We start from the raw sequence: 19,306 nt of genomic DNA, 5'->3' as shown, positions 1-19,306 counted from the left end.
TGACCTGGATCTGCGAGCAGCACTGAACGAACAGATGGATGGCTGAGAACAATTATGACTGCTGAATCAGCAGCTCACAGTGCTAATGGTCTGAGTTCGGCTGTGGGTTTTCCATTTGTAGTCTCTGCTGACTCCCTTTGAGCAGTTTTCTTTATGTAATGGATCTGTTTCCCTGCAGCTCAGAGTCATTCATTTTGCATGAGGCTTAAGATGACTGGAGTAGCATTAAAGCATGCTACCTGCTGGAGTGACATGACTCTGCAAATGGGAGTCAAGAAGTTGGACAATGATACGACTTCCTGGGAGGAAACTTGACTCGGGCTTGCAGCACTACCAAGCCCCAAAAACAGTACAAAAGTCTCTAAAACTACAATTTACACCCATGAACGGTGTCGTAATTGTTATATATCGTATACTGAATGATGTACAAAAAAGGAGCATGTTATCCAATTGAGCACAGTTCATTTATTTATTAAACATAGGTGGTAGAAACATAAAGCCTTGTTAACTTTAATATACATTATGTCATATTATACAAATCATTTACAACATTGCAGTACATTAAAGAGAAAGAAAAGGCCACATTAAACTTAGTCACAACTATTCAGAATGACTCTGTTGTGCATATACAGTATGTACGATCCCAAGCCAAACATATTTTACATTATGAAAGACTTGTTCTTTTTTTTTCCTGTTATTCAATGTTATACCTGTCATACAGTGAAATACACAGATACTCAAGTTAACAAAAATAAAATATTATTTCAGATTTTAAACACTGAGGACACAAGTTGAGGTTTTGCAGACAGTTTTTTCTTATGTCACGGTTGTATCAGCTGTTAGCAGGACTCGATGCAGAAGCAGGAAAACACCATGAGACAAACACACAGTTCAGTGAATGAACACAGGACTGACCTCAAATACATGGAGACAAATTGCATTTGTTACACTCATGCCAGTAAAGGTGTAAGATCGCTATTTTTTTCAACTTTTTTGCAACCTTTCTCTCAGTATTGTTTTAAAGTCAAGTTCACTTACCAGCATTTTCCAGAGCTTCATTACTAAGAGATGCTGTTGAAAGTCCTGGAAAAAGCTAATAAGCAGATATTAAGTTGATTTTTTTTAAACTACTGTATGATGAAGTTTGCAGATTAAACATCAGCTTGGTTTTAAATTTTGCTCAGTCTGTAAAACACAATATGTTACACAATAGTCAGCGGGGATGCTTGTATACCTTTTCTTCAAAGAGACAATCTGTTCATTTTAAATCTGATGTCGGTGTAGTTGCAGTTCAGATAAAACTTTTGTTTCACTTTCATCTCAGTTAACGTTAACAACACTTGTCATTACTTAGCAGCCGGACTAAAATAAGAAAAACTTATGTTAAAAAAAAAGTTAGAAGATTGCATGAAAATGCCCAAAGTGAAAACATCATAAAGATCCCAGTCAACACTTTTACTCTCATGAACTGAGAGATTAAAATCATGAGACAGGTGAGGAGTGTCAGTTTTCTTCCCCCCAAAAAAGAAAAAAGAAATCAAGCAAAGGAAGCTCGAAGTGGACATATCTGCAAATGTTCTTATCAGCCTGCAATCCTTATATCACAATCGCTTTATTCTTATTTCCCAGGATACCAGATCATGTTTTTGTGGTAATAACAAGGGTTAAAAACCGACAGGAACTCTGCTGAATCAGAAGTTTATCTACTACAATAAAGCTAAATTATTCTTTAACAAGAAAACTGGCCAAAAAATATCAGTAGTCTTGCCTTTCTTTTCTTCTAAACACCAACCAGGAAGACTTCTTACTGTACATTCAATACATTAATTTACAATACATTATTTCTACGTGCAACCACTTGATTGCACCCCTACCATGCTAATATTTACTTTCTTCTTCTATGGTATGTCAGATGTATTTGATAGGGCTAATTGATAAATCGGGTTATGATTAAGGCACTATTATCTTTTTATGCACATAGATGGACAACCAGACGTATCACCTTTTGCTGATGATATTGTACTTTTCATGCATTATTGCTTATTGATGAATAACTGGTTACTGCATGTTTCTAAGTGACTACTGCTGGTTTTCTTTCTGTGGTTAATATGCGGCTAAACCTATGAAGCATTTCACATCTTAACATTTCAATTCCAAACTCTAAAACCCTTCAAACATGAATGTTTTTGTGATTTCAATGTTAAATATCAGTTTATCGGTTTGGATGTAAAAGTGGGAGACACAACAAAGATTGAACGAAAGTCCTTGCCTCAGATGACCTTAGTCTTTATATCTGTTTTATTTGAATGACCTTCTTAAAATTTGCTTATTTATGGTTACAAGTTGCCACATGTAAATCAAAAGCATTACTTAAAATATTTTTACAAAGACATGTATATGTCATGTATACAGAATTAGACATTTTGCCACATATTATGTTTGGCAGCAGTGTCCCAAGAAACTTTACCAGATTTTGATATTGGACAGTTTTGCTCAACCTTAACATTATATTCAGTGGCAACATACACATCCAGTACTATTTTTTAAGATTATTTCTTTCTCCAAAAAGGTACAACTCTTCAGTTAGATATTTGGAACCATACGCAAAAAATATTATATAAATTCATAAATATACATATATTAAAGGTTATTGTAAGTGTTCATGTTAATATAAGCCAGATAATCCTTATATTATAAAGAACTAAAAAAAAAAATGCTAGCAGTGCTGTAGCAAAATACAACTTCCAGAAATTAATCGACTTTGATATTTTGCTGATGACACCTTTATATTCCCTTCAAACAAAACTGACTGTTAACTTCAGCATACTGAAGCACACGAAACATGATGTACATTTAAATGATGGGGCTTTGATTCCTTATGTGTATGTATTCTTTAGTTATGGGGGACTAACAGCAGTGAGTACCTTTCTTGAGGTGTCAACACCTAAAGGAAGACAGCAGCAGATGATAAAGAGATATGCCAACAAAGCTGATATTACAAGATGTGAGGAGGAAGTATTTTTTTCACAATATGACTGAGAGACACATTTATGGGGCAATAACATTTTGTACCAGTCGCTGAAATTTCCTGTTAAATGGCATTTTTGTAATAATGTCATAAAGCTAACCGCCACTGAGACAGAGAGAGTGTCACTGACAAACACTCACTTCATACCAACGTTCTGCAATGAGATGACTTGAAACATGCAACTACTTGCACTTTGTCTGCAACTTTCTAAAAACCTGCCTGTTCAGACCGAAGCGACTACACAAGGCGGTGTATCATCTCAACAGCAACAACTTTTTGTGCTTTCATTCTGAATTTCAGCTCTTTAGGCTTATTTTGTAACTGGTTAGAATTTGTACCTTTTTAAAATATGAATGGAAAAGTGAAAGTGAGAAACTTGCTACAGTTGAATTTTTGTGATGAAAATACAACACTGAAGTTATAGCTTTAGGTAAGAGTTAATTGTACTGAAATCATCTGCGTAGAACACAAGACAAATCATTTAAAGAGCTGATATAAAAGGCAATTTGATTTAGTTGGACTATAAATGTCTGGTGCTTCCTCTTCAATAGCCAGTTGGCGATGGGGCCATTAGATGGATGAAGCTGATACAGATGTGATGGTGTTTTATCTCAACAAAACACACATTTCCACACCCCACAGGCATACTGTTTGAATCCAGCCTTGCCGTCTCATGGAAATGTCTATGGCACATGAAAAACCAACAAGAAACAGAAAAATGACACATCTGCATGTGCAGCCATCTGAAACACATGGGGATTAATCAGGATAAAATATTTATTTTATCAAAAATAGATCACAATTGAAGATTGTCAAAATAAACATAGCAACAATAACTGGAAATAAAAAAACAGGGGGGGAAAGTAAAGAAATCAAAAATGCATTTTGCTTCCACACTGAAGTTCCCAGAGCAAAGTAATCACTCACACTATTGCTTCTTCTTATTTTTGCATGAAAATGAGACAAGCCTGATCTGAACTCTGCAGCTGCTAATGAAGAATGAAAAATGTCCTCCAACATGATGGATGTTACATGTAGTGATTATTAAGTGATTTGAACACGATTAACCCTTTGAAACCTGAGCAAATTTATTTGATTTCTTACTAAAAAGAAAATTTAAAAAATAGCGGGAAGGCAACAAGAAACTTAACTGGACATGAAAAAAATATATATATTTGAATATGTTTTATTGTATTTTTCTGGAACACTAATTTTAAGTACAAAATCATTATTATTATAAATATAGTTTTCGAGAAATTTTTCCATATATTTCGGATTATTTTCTTATAATCATCCCCTCTTTTATAAACAAATTTTTAACCAATTTGCACAGTTTCCAAAGGGTCAAAATCTTGTGAAAGATGACTAAACTTCTAAGAGTTAATAGTCTTTTAAGGACATTGCTGCACTCACAGGGGAAATTTGGTGTTGTTATTTTTGCACGTACAGTATGCAGAATACATTAATCATCACCACTAATGCCGAGTCACAGCTCATCAGTGACTCTGTCAGACAGAAATCACCCTCGGCTGTTTTTTCGTCTAAGCAAAGCAGAATTACAACGAGACTAAACTGCAGAGTTGATGCTGGGGCGTTTGATGGATACAACTTTTTACAGACCAGCACCAGTGATGACGATGATGATAAAAAGTTCAACATTTTGGGAAATGTTTTTGTTTGTCATCTTGAACAGGACTTACGAAAAGTTTCTTCCCACTGATGTCACCAATTTTGTGTCTGAAATTTACAGGAATTAAACATCACCCCCAAGACTCGGCTCTTGTCAGGGTAGGAAAAAAATTAAAACCTCAAACTAATAAATTGTTTTTCGGTTTTACAATTATTTTTTAAGACAGGCTTACCCCCTCCATTTATTCAATAATAGGAAAATTCTGCAATACATTACTGCCCTTAAACCAACATTTAATTCAAAAACAGTCACACTCGCTCACACACACACTTCTGAAACAATTTCACCAATAAATTAAAATGTGCAAAGAAAATCGTGCTGTCAGGCTCTAAGCTGTTCTGCTGAAGTCAGGCTGGATGACATCTGATGTTTAGTATTCAACCCTATGGTTTTGTACACATATCCTCGAGCATCTTTTAGGCTTCTCTAAGTTATCAAATGGCAGTTTATAGAGCGTTTGGGTTTTATTAAATTGCACCAGATAATTAGAGAGGCATTTAAATAATCCAGGTGTGATGACAGTGTTCAGATAACAGAGGGACACTGACGTCATTCAGGCATTAAAGCTTCTGTCGTTAATGAGCGGACACTGAGGTAGATGTTATCAATAATAACAGATATACAGCATTCTGATCAAAACCCAAACACAATCGGAAATATTCAAAATTATCCAAAGAAAATCAGATGTCAAATGTCTGCCATAAATGCATCTTTTTTTGTTAATTTTCTGCACAAACATTCTTCTCATAGGGCAGTTTTCTTCTTTTTCAAAGTAGACATTTTCATCAGAGCTGCCCTCTGGAGCTGCTTTGTTTTTACCAAGGCAAAAAATGAAAAAAAAAAAAAAAAAAATTAAAACACGTTAGCAAAAATGTTAAAAATCTACAAAATAATCAACAAATTCCTTTCCATATAAAACATATACAGTATGACACTTTAAAAAATATAGATTTAGCAACTTACTCCACCAGTCGAACAAAATTATGTCAATAAACTTGATATTGATGAGCTGTTGTTGTTGTTGTTGTTCCCATGTTTCGGATTAGCGATGCTGTGGTTGAGCCGTCAACACTAAAGTCAGACTTGTTTTCTTCTGTTTACATGCTCTACTTTCCAAGCATGCAATAATATGTTTTGGTTTGAATATGATATGCAACATACAGACAGGACTTAGTTCTTTTTCTCTACAGCAACGGGAGCAATGTCCCGAAAAACATCTATTCGCGAATATATGGAGGACTCCGTTAGCCAGCAGACATGTTGTAAATATGTGTAGCGGATGATTCAAGTAACGTTTGTCGTACCTCAGAGTCCCACTGTAGCTTTGCTCTGTGCAAAACACAGTCAGGATGTCCTCTTGTCATGGAAAGGCGTCTCATAGCTCCGTGTTTCCTATGAGTGTCAGTGTTTTTAATCCAGAGTTTGTTTCACCTTCATCAGAGAGAAGGATGAAGAAGAAGAGGAGGAGGGGGAGGAGGTGTGGCGAAGCTGGGATGTCGTACTCTTTTGGTTTGACGAGGTGGAGGACTGGCTCATCGTTCTTCACCTGGAAAACAGAAAGAAAACTAAAATTACCGCCACGCGGTCGTATGCCTCCACGCACAAGTCAAGCTGCACTTCCAGTTTACACCAATGTCTGAAAACATGGACGCTTCACGCATAAGAGATCTTTACAATCAGCACAGTTTTTGAATTAGTGTCACCGATTCAGTATTTGGCCAAATGTCTTCCCATTTCTTAAGATATGGCATTAAATAATGACCATAAAGGTGTTTTTGCAAAATGTTATGATGTCACATTTAAGGAGACCTTTGGCCTTTTGGATATAAAACGTCATCACTTCATCATTTTATCTAAGTTGACATTTGTGTGAAATTTTGTCATAATTAGCCTCTGAATTTTTGAGTAATGGGAAATAATTAAGATCATAATGACCTTAATCTTCTGCCATCAAATCTAATCAGTTCATTGTTGCGTGTATAAGTGCACGTTTGTGCCAAATTTGAAGAAATTCCCTCAAGATGTTGAAAAAAAATGTTGATTTAAGATATAAACGTGTAGATTGTTATGGGGAAAGCCTCTGAGATCTTACAGTAATCATCAAACCTTCACTTTTGATTTTTGGAAACCAAAATCCCAAACGAAAAAAGGAAACTTTATTTCACTTAATGCCGCTTAAAGAAACTTGAACGTACACGCTGTGAACATGTGATCATGTTAGACTCACAGTCTGCACACTGACGTCTTTATACTCTTTTTACTTTCCCAGTGTCTCCGTCGCCCACACACACACACACACACACACTCTCACACACTCACTCACACACACTCCAGGCCATCTCCATCACCACAGTCACATGCTGAGGAAGCAGAGCCAAGGACAGGACAAACCAGCAGCCATCACTTCCTGTTTATTCTGTCTTGATCGTGCACACAGAGAGCAGCCGAGCTGTTGTCACGCGCCGAGACGTCGACCGACAACAAGGACCAAACAAATGTTAGAGTCACTACGGCCCGGACAACAGGGGACACTGCAGCAAATACGAGGACGTATGAAATGATGCCAGAAAGCAGATTGATAACATTTTTTGTCTTTCATCAAATCCAGTCAAAAGCATCATCTTCAATTCTTTGTTACTGGGAAAATTGGCCTTTCTTTCAAAAACATAGGAATAAGGAAAGTAGCAATTTAAGAAGAAATGAAACAGAAATTAGCAAGAAATTTGTAAAAAGTACAAGAAAATTAACTGAAAATGAGTTTAAAATAAACTAAAACAAACAAAACTAGGAGTAAAAATAAGTAAATAAATGAATAAAAAAATAAAATAATAATTTAAAATAAAAAAAAACAAAGAAATGATCTGAAAAATTGCTTAGAAATTTTAATTATTCTATAAATTAAATCTAAATATATCATTATGATAATTAGAAATGTAGTTCTCTGGAATTTTTTTCCCTTGCTTTTTTAGAAATAATCTACTAATTACTTGGACATTTCCTGCCAAATTGCTCATTGCCTCGTTTTAAAAAGAAACTAAACTAATTAGCTTCTGGTTCAGGGGTTAAAATATCTGTGAAATGCATCTAAATGCACCGTAAGAAACAGAGGTGACAATCCAGGTTTCACAGGGTTAAATAAAACCGTGAGGTGGAATAATGGTGCGATACGTCCGCCTTAAACAGACAGTGCAAAGGGTGCACAGTTCACCTGAAACAAACTGCACTGTCACCAGCCGGGGCCCCTCTGGGATTAAACCTCCAGGGGCCACAGGGGGCTTTAATCCAAACACAAACTCACTTTACTGACCCAGTTTAATCTCAGGTGTCAGCTACAAACACTGGTGGGAAAATAATATTATTCTTCCAAAGCTCCTCTGCAGAGCGGACGTGATGAGTTGCAACAAGACAACCCAGCAGACGGTGATCCGAACCAGAAACAGGAGCCGTCCAACCAGCTGCGTTCTGCATGTCGTTTGTATAATAATCCGGTGAAAAGTGCTCTCTGCAGTTTGTCGAGCTTCACTTCACTCCAGCAGATACAAGGTATTATCAGCTGGCATCTTTAGGCATGGCTGCACATTTTTCCATGTAGTAACCGGCTGCTAAAAATAGACCGTTCTCCAGGAAGAGAAAGAAAAGGGGACGTCAAGAAATAATCGATATCAAAGGAAGAATTTGGTTTAATATTAGTTTACTTGATGTTGTGGCTTTTTTTCCTGCTGCCACGCAGAGCCACAAGGAGAGCGCATATTTTAAATTAATGGTGCTTTCTTACACCTTGAAGATATGTAGTTCCAAAACAATGCGAACCCTCCACCAAATACTACAACAGTGATACTCAATTTATGGTCCGCAGACCAAATCTGGCCCCTCAATAGGATGCCGGATGGCCCCAACAACCATTTTCTCATTCACAGTAAAAATTAGAGTGATTCACACTGGAAATTGTTTTTGTCCTTTTAGTATCCATAAGGTGTCAGAGAGCATAAAACAGCATTAAAATAGAGCTTGTTTACCAAAAAAAGAGCCAGTAGAGGATCCCCCACAACACTGTAAAAGGTCATTGCTTCTCTAATGTCCTTAAATCCTAGAAATGTCCTAAATTTCTTGAAACGTCATATATCCATAAAATCTGAGAAACGTCCTAAAATCCACGAAACGTCCTGAAATCATAGAAAATTCCTAAAATCATAGACGTCCTAAAATCATGGACACATCATAAAATACAAGAAATGTCCTAAAATCGTAGAAAAATGTTTAGTAAAATTGCAGAATATTATTCTCTTAATGTTGTAAATATTCAATGATATTGATACGGCAGTGTGATTAAAAATGCTTTTGTTGTTGTTTTTGTAAAAATCAGTAAAAAGGACGCTGAAAGATTTCCATAAAAGCCGGCGCCCCAAACCTGCATGTAAGTACGGTTAAAAAAAATCATACAGCACTTACAGTTAAAGTCTGAACAAAGTCTGATGATGCTGTTAGTTAATGAGACTAAACCTTTAGCTCAAATCCCAACATGGGTCATTCAGGTTGCAGAAATTTGTACAGTTAGCAGGAATAAAAATGTTTATATGCAACATAAAAATTAGCTGTAATAATAACCTTTACTCCTCCGAGCAGCAGGAGGCGCTGTAGCCTCCGTGCAACTGAAACCAGCAGCCTCCCAGCTGTCCGAGTGCATCGCTGATGATTAGAAAATCATGCAAACGCTGCAGCAAATCACAATTCAGTGTTCTCTGTTGCTATGGTAACAGTCATAATACATATCCGATCAACGTCACGTGTGTGTGTGACCATTTTTTCTCCAGCTGATCTGCTCACACGGAATATAAAAAGAACTGGACGCACGCTGCTGAATTACAACAACAATGTAAACAGCATGAACCTCAGCACTATGTTATGTGGATGTTGTGATCCCGTCACCATGGCGACGGCACCTCAGCAGCTGCTGTCACTGATGGTTTAGTGCTGTGCGGCTCAAGGTCTCGTGACTGTAATTCATCAAGTGCAAGTGACATAAGTGTCTTTAAATAACGGCGACCTCCGACCCGCTCGAACCTGTCATATACATGAAGCTGCATGAGGGCGCTGCAGGTTAAATCACAGCGAGCTTCACCGAAAAACAGCTGATTCTCACGTATTTATGAATGACTCATCTCACAGAGCATGTGGACAAAAACAAAAGACTGTATTTGTTGTCAGCTCAGAGTCTCAGCTGTCCATCAGTGTCATATTTTAAGTTTGGACACCAGATGAAGACAGATGTCACCTTCAAATTAAAGTTCCAAATAATTTCAAAACAGAAATGTTAGCGTGTATAGAGCCAGTATATTTTCACATCTAACTGGTTGAACTGGCTGCAGATTGTAACCGGCTGAAATTGCCTCAGAGTTGATTTTCAACAACTTTCTATCGACCAGCGTATTTTGCATACTTCATCTCTTAGGGACCGTTTGGCGCATTTTACATGCTTTTCATTCTTCATAATTTTGTCTGTGTTCATGCATATTGCATACAATTTGGATAGATTGTGCATTTATGTTTCATCTGTGAATTTCCAGCTCAGAACCTGCAACAAGGCTTAAAATACACTCAGGTAACTAAATCTAAAACCACAGTGGCATCATGACAAAAACCTGGCATTTAAAGGGTTAAAATGGTGAAAGTAAATGAATATTTGATGTTTATGATTACAACCGATGTTGGTTGAAAAGATAAACTCAATGAAAGTGGAAAATAATATTAATGTATAATATTTTTTATAGCTTGATTTTGGTTTTGCGCGTGTGTAATTTTAAAGCAGCCCTAAGGGATAACTCTTGCCCTTGTCTCTGCAGTGTCCACCGTCCATCTTTACCTCCACGGTGCTGTTGTGCCTGTTTGTCTTTCATGAAGTGGAAAAAGGAGTGGGCTGGGTGGAGGTTGGGTGGAGGTTGGGTTGGGGGCCGGTGTAACTCACTGCAGGCCACTCGAGGCTTCAGGACAGATTCCCTCAGCGCTGACAAAGACGCTAACAATAGCTGTCAGAGTGTAACTCTGCCCCGTCAACAGCAGCAGTGTCATCCAAGGGGAAACCTGTTTACCTCCGCCTGCTCCGGCTGCATATGTTCACAGAGGACATGCAGGGCAGGAGGAGGAGGAGGAGGAGGAGGAGGAGGAGGAGGAGGAGGAGGGGGTGACTTCACAGGAAGACGTTTTGACCAAAAACCCTCCCAGGGGGGACACAGTCAGTTAGCATGATGCTTGTTTGAGCTGTCGTGTCTGCTGCTCTCAGTCTGTTATGTAAGAGTAACGTGGTGGATGTGTGGTGGAGGAGCGGCCTGTGGTTCCCGAAACACGCTCCGAACGTGCTTTATTTTCCTCCGTGTCACCTCACACTCAAAACAAACAAACAAACAAAACAGAGTGTCTCCGAGCTGCAGAGGAAAGCTCTGAGATGGTGGAATGCAACCAAGTACATTTACTCAAATACTGGACTTTTAAGTGTGAAATTGAGGTACTTGTACTTTAGTAGAGTATTTTACAGCATTTCAGAGGGAAAAACTGTAGCACAACAAGCTTGGCAGAGCACCTTATGGACCGAAATGCTGTTTTTTAAGAGGGATTTTGACTCATGTTTGAACATTGAAGAATTAAAGATCATAAACGTTAACGCGGCCAACTGCACACATAAACGTCAGCAGTTTTATTTTTAAAATATTGTCATAATTGTTGCTGGGTTTTTTTTTGTTTTTTTTGCACTACCTCCAACAACCCAAAAACATTGTTATTGATGTTATGTTGTCGTCGACATTGCCCTTCTCTTCAAAATAAATTAATAAATAAAAAATTATGGTTGATGCTGTAAAAACAAAGTATTTGTTTTAATTTAACAAAAAAAAGTGTCTGGACTGCCTTAACATTTGAAATTGCCAACAAGTTGAATTAATTTTGAAGTAATACAGCATGCCCTGTCAAATTCAGTCAACTCAAAATTTTAAGGCAGTCCAGACACTAACTTTTTATCTAAAATTAAAATGCACTTTATTGTTTGCAGTGGATAGTTTGTGTTTTTCACTGAAATAAATGTGTCTTTTAGTCATAAAGTGAAAACCTTAAGATCATGCAGTTACCTCAACTCCAAAATGATCATAAAATTGAATTTATTTATCAACACTACTGCATGCATTTTAGTGTTCCTAATAAATTGGACACAGAGTGCAGGTGTGTGTGTGTGTGTGTGTGTGTGTGTGTGTGTGTGTGTGTGTGTGTGTGTGTGTGTGTGTGTTTGTGTGTGTGTGTGTGTGTGTGTGTGTGTGTGTGATTCAGCCACCTGTGTGAGTCGTTAGTAGACTGGGAGCAGCTGGTGTGAGGAAGGTTACAAAAGCTGCAGCAGCTCAGAAACAGCGCAGAACTTCATGCTGCTGCACGTTCTGTTTGTCCTCAGGTTAGTTTTTTCTTCCAAAATAAGCAACTCTAACCCTTTGAAACCTGGGCAGACAGACTTGCTTTCTTTTCTGAAACATAGGAAGCAGACAATGAGCAACTCCAACAGAAATGACCCGGATATATGCAAGAAATGAGTAAAAAAATGCATGAACTGAAAAGAACTGCTTTCTCACAAAATAACAAATATAGTTCTGGGATTTTTTTCTTAAGCTTTTTGAAAAGAAAAACAAATTACATGGGAAAAAAAGCAAAAAGGTACATTTAAAAAAAAAACAATACAACACGGAAATGAAAAAATGGCATTCCTGTAAAATAACTTTAAAATGAAAATTATAATTATAAACATAATTCTTGTCCTTTAACCCAAGCTTTTTGAAACAGAACGGCTAATTTCTTGCACTTTGCAGGACATTTCTTGGCAGTTTGCTCATTGTCCCCCATGTTTCTGAAAGAAATTAAACTGGGTTAAAACCAGATTAAATGTTGGACTTGTGTCCAAATGAGGTCCAAAGAAACCAAAGTGAATATGACTGAAATCATTTCAGTCTAAAAGTGGGACTCCTGGAAACCTGCCCTGACTGTGTTTGACAAAAGAGAGGGGATATTTAAATCAATTTAACTGGGAGAAGCACAAAAACAACAAAACAAATCTACTAATGTTCATTTATAGAGGAAGATTTTATGAGAAAAATGTTTGTTCTATCAAAATAAAAGCCAAAAAATGGCTTTTCAGGTTCACGCTGATTTTTCCGAAGAGCTTTAAACTTTTTGTCTGACTTTTAACTGAACATCACCAATAAAAAAAAAAAGTTGTAGACAATAAGCAACTTTAAAAAAGAAAAAAAAATACAGAAATCAGCAAGAAATTAGTAAAATAAATAAATTAAAAAATAAAAATAAATTAAAGGTGCAAGAAAATTACCTGAAAAATAAAAATGCATTAACAAAAAAAAACTCTGGGAAAGAAAAAAATACTAATAATTGCTGAAAAAAAACAGGTGGTGTCTTCTTCCATTGGAGTGGACATTAAAAAAGCACACATAATAAAGTATTTTAATTTATAGATATGTGTGTGTGTGTGTGTGTGTGTGTGTGTGTGTGTGTGTGTGTGTGTGTGTGTGTGTGTGTGTGTGTGTGTGTGTGTGTGTGTGTGTGTGTGTTATGATTCATGGGCACATGTAGAGTATAAGTCCATCATTACAATATATTTTTGTGTGTAATCGTCAAAGTAATTGAGTTTTAAACAGTTTGATGCAGCTGAGGCAGCAGCAGGATCCAGCTGTGGTCTCTTTCTGCAGCAGCTGCTGCCACCTGCAGGCTCACAGCTGTGCTGCAGCTGTATGACGCCTCAGACTGATTTAATCTGTCAGCAGCTTTCACACATTATGATGCTGAATTTTAACAACAGTGAACAACAAAAGAGGAAAATGTTGTTTCAGTGTTTCTAGTCACCAGAGAACAGAGTGTCCATAAACAACCGTCTCCATCTTAAATCACGGTTTGGTTTTTTTAGCTCACAAGTCATTTTTTCTGTAATTGAGTCATCGAAAACGATTTTCCAGGCATAACTGGTATTCTGTGTTTCTTATCTGATAATCATTGTTTCTGTTAAAATACCACCAGATAATGGTAAATCCTGTATTGAAAAACAGTGAGTCAGTAAAGCCTTTTAAACAGAACCAAAATGTTTGGATTTCTTTGGAAAAAAAAAAACGTAGGAGAAAGGCAATAAGCAACTCGTTAAGAAATGTCCCGCTTTTTTTTTTATTTATTTATTTATTTATTTTGTTTTCTGGAGTAACCAGGAAATGACCCTGGAAAAAATAGATATATTTTAGGATAATTATAAATATAGTTTCCTGGACATTTCTATTTTTTTTAAATTGTATTAATTTATTGTGTGTTTTTGAAAGAAAACCAACTAGTTTTATCAGGTTTAGAGGTTTAACTGCTTGTAAAAGGGATCTGAATGCAGAACAAGAAAACTGATGATGATCCAGGTTTTAAAGGGTTAAGGACATTTCGACCATAAACTGATGCTGAAAGCACACAAACTGGTGCATTAAAAAAAATCACCTGAATGCAGGAAATCAAGTGTTTGGTGCTCATAATATTCTGGCAGAGGAACCTAAAACTTTCTTATGTTGAAACGAAACCTTTCATCAGGTGAACACAAACATAACTCAATTTCTGTCAACAATTTCAACATAGAGACTTTAAGATAAAATGTCAGTGCTGTTTTCAGGCTGTTCTGCCCCCTAGTGGCCAAAAAATCAATTAATTCAGCTTTAAAACGACATATTTCTTCGATCTGTGTGGAAAAATCATTAACTATTCCCTCTGACAGCCATTAATTCAGCTTCATATCGATTGACACTGACGCTAAAATGCCTCTTGATTAAGAAAATTATTGACACAACATCAACAGATTGAACGTGAATAAATAAATAAATAAATAAACTTGTTGTGGTTGAACTCACCTCTGTGTGTGACCGGCCCTCCGGTGTCATGAATCTGTTGGTCGTCTGAGCTGAAAAGCCGTCCACCCGTCTGTTATCGATCAGTCCATCCATCCGTCTGTCTGTGTCGATGATTCAGCAGTTAAACTCCATCCGTCAACCCATCAGCTAATAATCCAACAGGACGGCGCTCGTGACGTCCGCCGGGGCCATTTTTATTCCCTCAGTTTGTTAAAAGAAAAAAATCCCCTTTTTCCATCAGGTTTGGTTGAATTATTCGTCCCCGGAGTCCAGATGATTAAGGTGCTTTAATGACAGAGATAATTTTGGGAGCCTCAAACACAGCAGGGGGTGACCTGTTGTTTCACTGTGCAATAAATCATAAAAGCTCTGAATATAACAGAAAATGGTCAGTTTGTTTGCAAACTGTCAGGGCAAATTCTAAAATATTCAGTAATTTGAGACAAAAAATTTGCGTTTTGTGAAAACTGATTTTGCATTTTAAGCATTTTCTGATTTTCTTTTTTTAATCAGAGCTCCACTGATACTGAAATCAGCTGATCACAGAAATATCACTGTCAAGAAAAAAAAGCCGAAATATGTTAAAAGTTTTCAAGTGACTGAACACATAATGTTGACATGCAAATATCGCTGAGTTTTTATGTCAAAAACTTCAAAAATTCTAATTTAATTACTCCTACGTGTTGTTTTTATTTGTTTATTTTTCTTGGATCAGGTGACAGAACATAACCTCATTGGATGTCTAATTGATCTGATTCAGATTTAAATTTCTTCGGGCCAAAAAATAAGCAATTTAGCTGTTCTGGAGCTTTTGATCACATCACATGATCTTCTTCAGCTGAAGGAGTCTGCTCAAGGGTTGTGGAAAAGTGGATTTTGAAATTTCAATTTTTTCTTAATATTTTAAGGATTTGTTTTCCTTTTTTACAACTTAAATTGTTCTATACAAATGTTTTTTTTATAATGTGAAATTTCATATCTGAATTTGTGAACCCTAAAAAAATTACATTGCACAATTTGAATTTAACTACTGGAAATTTAAAAGATGGGGTATTCAAAACATGTTAATTTCTGAAGTAACTGCACGAGTCCTTACTTGTGAATTTTAATGCCAAATATTCAGATTTTGGCCTGTTTTGGCTTCCATACATGGCCAATATTTATGAAATGCTGACAACATTCAGCTAAACTTTGTTGTATTAATATTTTTTTTCTAGTATCTTTGCATCTTTGAGCATCTCTGTTTTTTGTTTAGTTTATATATTTTTTTATCATTTCTGTGATTTTTGCTCAAAACGTATTGATTGATTGTTAATGATAAAATATCCTGCTTCAGGACATTTTTATCACAACACTGTTTACATCAGCTGAAATATTAAATACGAGTGCCTGCGTTGTATAAAAGCAGCATCAGTTTAGCTTCGAAACTACTTCGAACTACCAAAATATTATCTTTGAAGACATTTGTGACAATTTTTCCCCTTTTATATCATTTTAGGGTGGAATTAGCTAAAATAAAAATTAAAAATATATATGATTTTAAAACCTACATGGTGTTTCTGGGAACTTCTGACGGACATTTCTTGACATATTTTGAGTCTTACATAAAAAATAATTAAAATAATTGCTGGTTGCAGCCAGTTTGGACCATTTGTGACTAAGGTGCATGGACAACAGGTCACATACCTGCCTGTAAATGTGTTCTACGTGATCATTTTTACTGATGAATATTAAAGTAACGTGTGCTGGATTCAGCTGGTGAAATCAAACAACATGGAGGCTTCCACAACATGGTGGTTTCGTGGCCTCGCTGAGCCTCGTCTCCAACAGCCTGCGTCCTCTCATTCCTGTGGCAGACAATACAGAAAAGTCTGGAAGGTTGCTATAGAAACTGCATCCACCGAAGAGACGCAGGACTCCCTCTCATCCACAAAGTGGCGCTCTTGGTTTGGGAAAAAAAATACAATAATAATCTGCACCTGATTTCATAATGCTTTTCCACAAACTGAGGAGGATTTCACCTCCTGGAGAAACGCTGAAACATTTGGGCGACTTGCACCAAAGCCCGTTCACAGAAGTTTAAATCTAGGGATAATTGATTCTTCCAGCCTGCACATCATCTGATCCACTACTGAGCTCCAATGGAAAATACGTGAGGGTGAAATAACAGGTGTGTGTGTGCGTGTGTGAGCGCGCGGGACCATAATAAAAACAGCCACCATGTGCCTCCTGCATCAGTCTGTATATTTAGATTAAATTGGTCCTGTGTTGCTTCAGATAGACAGAAAAAAAGCAAATGTAAACTTTAAACCTGCATTATTGTGGCAATAAATTATGCATTTAGAGAAACATTATGCTAATAATAATAATAATAATAATAATAATAAAGTGCTACAATTGGCTATAGGCTGATCATTTCAAAGCTTTCCCCCTCTGATTCATGACGCGCGTAATGGAAGACTGTGTCAGGGGGGTAAATGTGAATTCTTCTATAATCCGTCTGTGAAGTTAATGAATCCCTTTTTTGATGGCAGAAATAAGGAGCTCGCCAAACTCAAACCAGAGCGCAGGATGTTTGATGGCACCGAAAGACTCCCCTCAGCGCGCCACTGATGCGTAATTGCGGGCCAAAATGAAGACAAAAAAGAGAAAAGAAACAAACAAACAAATCAAACATCGGTGAGCTTCCCGGTGTACGCTTTGTGCGGGCTGCAGTTGGTGTACTTGATGGAGTCCGCGTCTTCGCTGTCCAGGTAGTCGGACTTGGTGAGTGACGGCTTGCTGTCGCTCTTGTTGAACTCCCCAAACTGCGGCTGCTGCTGGCCGCACGTCACATGCGTGTACTGGAACTGCTCCTCGTGCTCCGTCTCCCGGTGGTAGAAGTAGTTGAAGTTGGAGACGATGACCGGCACCGGGAGCGCGATGGTTAACACCCCAGCGATGGCGCACAGGGAGCCCACGATTTTGCCCCCAATCGTGACCGGGCACATGTCCCCGTAGCCCACAGTGGTCATGGACACCACCGCCCACCAGAACGCGTCCGGGATGCTGCTGAAGCCAGAGTCCGGGTCGTCCGTCTCAGCAAAGTACACCGCGCTGGAGAAGAGGATGACCCCGATGAAGAGGAAGAATATAAGCAGTCCCAGCTCCCTCATGCTCGCCTGCAGGGTCTTCCCCAGGATCTGGAGCCCTTTGGAGTGTCTGGAGAGCTTGAAGATGCGGAAGACCCGCACCAAGCGGATGACCCTGAGGATGGCGAGAGACATAGCCTGCTGCCCGTTCCCCTGGTGCTCCGCTAACTCCAACCCGAGCGTGATGAAGTACGGCATGATCGCCACTATGTCGATGGTGTTCATGATGTTTTTGAAGAACGCGGGCTTGCTCGGGCACGCCAGGAACCTGACCAGGAGCTCGAAGGAGAACCAGATTATGCAGAGCGTCTCCACGATGAAAAACGGGTCTGTGAACGGGTTAGGCTTCTTTGCGCGCGCCGTGCCGTTCACCACCAGCAGCTCGTCAAATGTTCTCGCTTCTTCTCTGAACTCCGGTAAAGTCTCCAAGCAGAAAATGACAATGGAGATGAGGATCACGAGCACGGAGACGATGGCTATCCCCCTGGCGGGTCCGGAGCTCTCCGGGTACTCGAAGAGGAGCCAAACCTGCCGCTGGAACTCGTTCTCAGGCAGCGGGCGCTCTTCCTCCTTAATAAACCCCTCATCCTCCTTAAAATTCTCAATCACCTCCTCCCCGAGTTCATAGAATTTAATCTCCTCCATGAAAATGTCCACGGGCACGTTAACGGGTCTCCGGAGCCTCCCCCCGGACTGGTAGTAGTAGAGGATGGCATCGAAGCTGGGTCTGTTCCTGTCGAAGAAATACTCGTTCCTCAGCGGGTCGAAGAAGCGCATCCTCTTGCGCGGGTCCCCCAGCAGGGTGGAGGGGAACTGGGCGAGCGTCTTCAGCTGCGTCTCGAAGCGCAACCCGGAGATGTTGATGACCACCCGCTCGCAGCACTCCTGGTTCTCTGCTCGCTCCGGGTCGTACACATCCTGGGCTGACAGCGCGGCCAGTGCCACAGTCTCATCCAGGTTCTCTCCGGGCACCACTGTCATCTTTCCCCCGCCAGACAAGGGCGACGCTTCCCGCACCTCGGTCCTCTCTGTTCCCCCTCCGACACCTCCGCGCGTATTTGGAAACCAGCGTCTCCGCGTGTCTTCCTCTCTCTTTTTTCCTCTGTCGGCGTCACGTCTGCGGGTGAGCTGGTTCCACTGGCATTTTTGTGCCCCCCCACCCCCACCACGCTCACCTTTTTCCCCGTCCACGCGCTGCTGTAGTCTGGACTCTCGGCTCGGCTGTCACATTCGCTGCATCTTAAGCAGGCTTTGCCCTCCCCGAGCTGACGTGTGTGTGCACGCTCTCTCACTGAAGGGGGGGAATAAAAACACACATGCACGTACATATGCTCATCATGAATCTCATCCAGATATTTTGCAACAAACACGCGCAAATAAAATCGATTTTTATGGATCAAATATCGCGAATTTGGAGACTTTACGCACGACACTTTGTGTGAACGCAATGAACCTGTTGTTCACCAGCGTGGCACAGTCTCAAGGTTATCACGTTTGTGCTGAAATGTGATGTGATGCAAAACATGCAGTTATGAATGAGGGCAGA

General features: G+C 38.9%; 1 protein-coding gene across 2 annotated transcripts; it reads right to left on the bottom strand.

The window, feature by feature from the left end:
• Positions 1-442: 442 nt before the first annotated feature.
• On the bottom strand, positions 443-19,137 carry LOC121961596 (shaker-related potassium channel tsha2). 2 transcript variants are annotated; one of them, XM_088072608.1, is made up of 3 exons: positions 14,630-19,137; positions 12,034-12,217; positions 443-6,264 (listed from the first exon to the last, which is right to left on the bottom strand). In XM_088072608.1, the coding sequence occupies exon 1, from the start codon at positions 18,739-18,741 to the stop codon at positions 17,299-17,301; it is 1,443 nt and encodes a 480-aa protein (XP_087928734.1). In that variant the 5' UTR covers positions 18,742-19,137; the 3' UTR covers positions 443-6,264; positions 12,034-12,217; positions 14,630-17,298. The 2 variants fall into 2 exon arrangements, with proteins under 2 accessions (XP_087928734.1, XP_087928733.1); XM_088072607.1 differs by lacking the exon at positions 12,034-12,217.
• Positions 19,138-19,306: the final 169 nt, after the last annotated feature.

This window comes from Plectropomus leopardus, chromosome 22, assembly GCF_026936395.1.
Source record: "Plectropomus leopardus strain MGB_pleo_1.0 chromosome 22, ASM2693639v1, whole genome shotgun sequence".
NCBI classification, from domain to species: domain Eukaryota; kingdom Metazoa; phylum Chordata; class Actinopteri; order Perciformes; family Serranidae; genus Plectropomus; species Plectropomus leopardus.
Note: the sequence above shows the minus strand (reverse complement) of the source record. Positions and strands in the feature narration are given on the sequence as shown.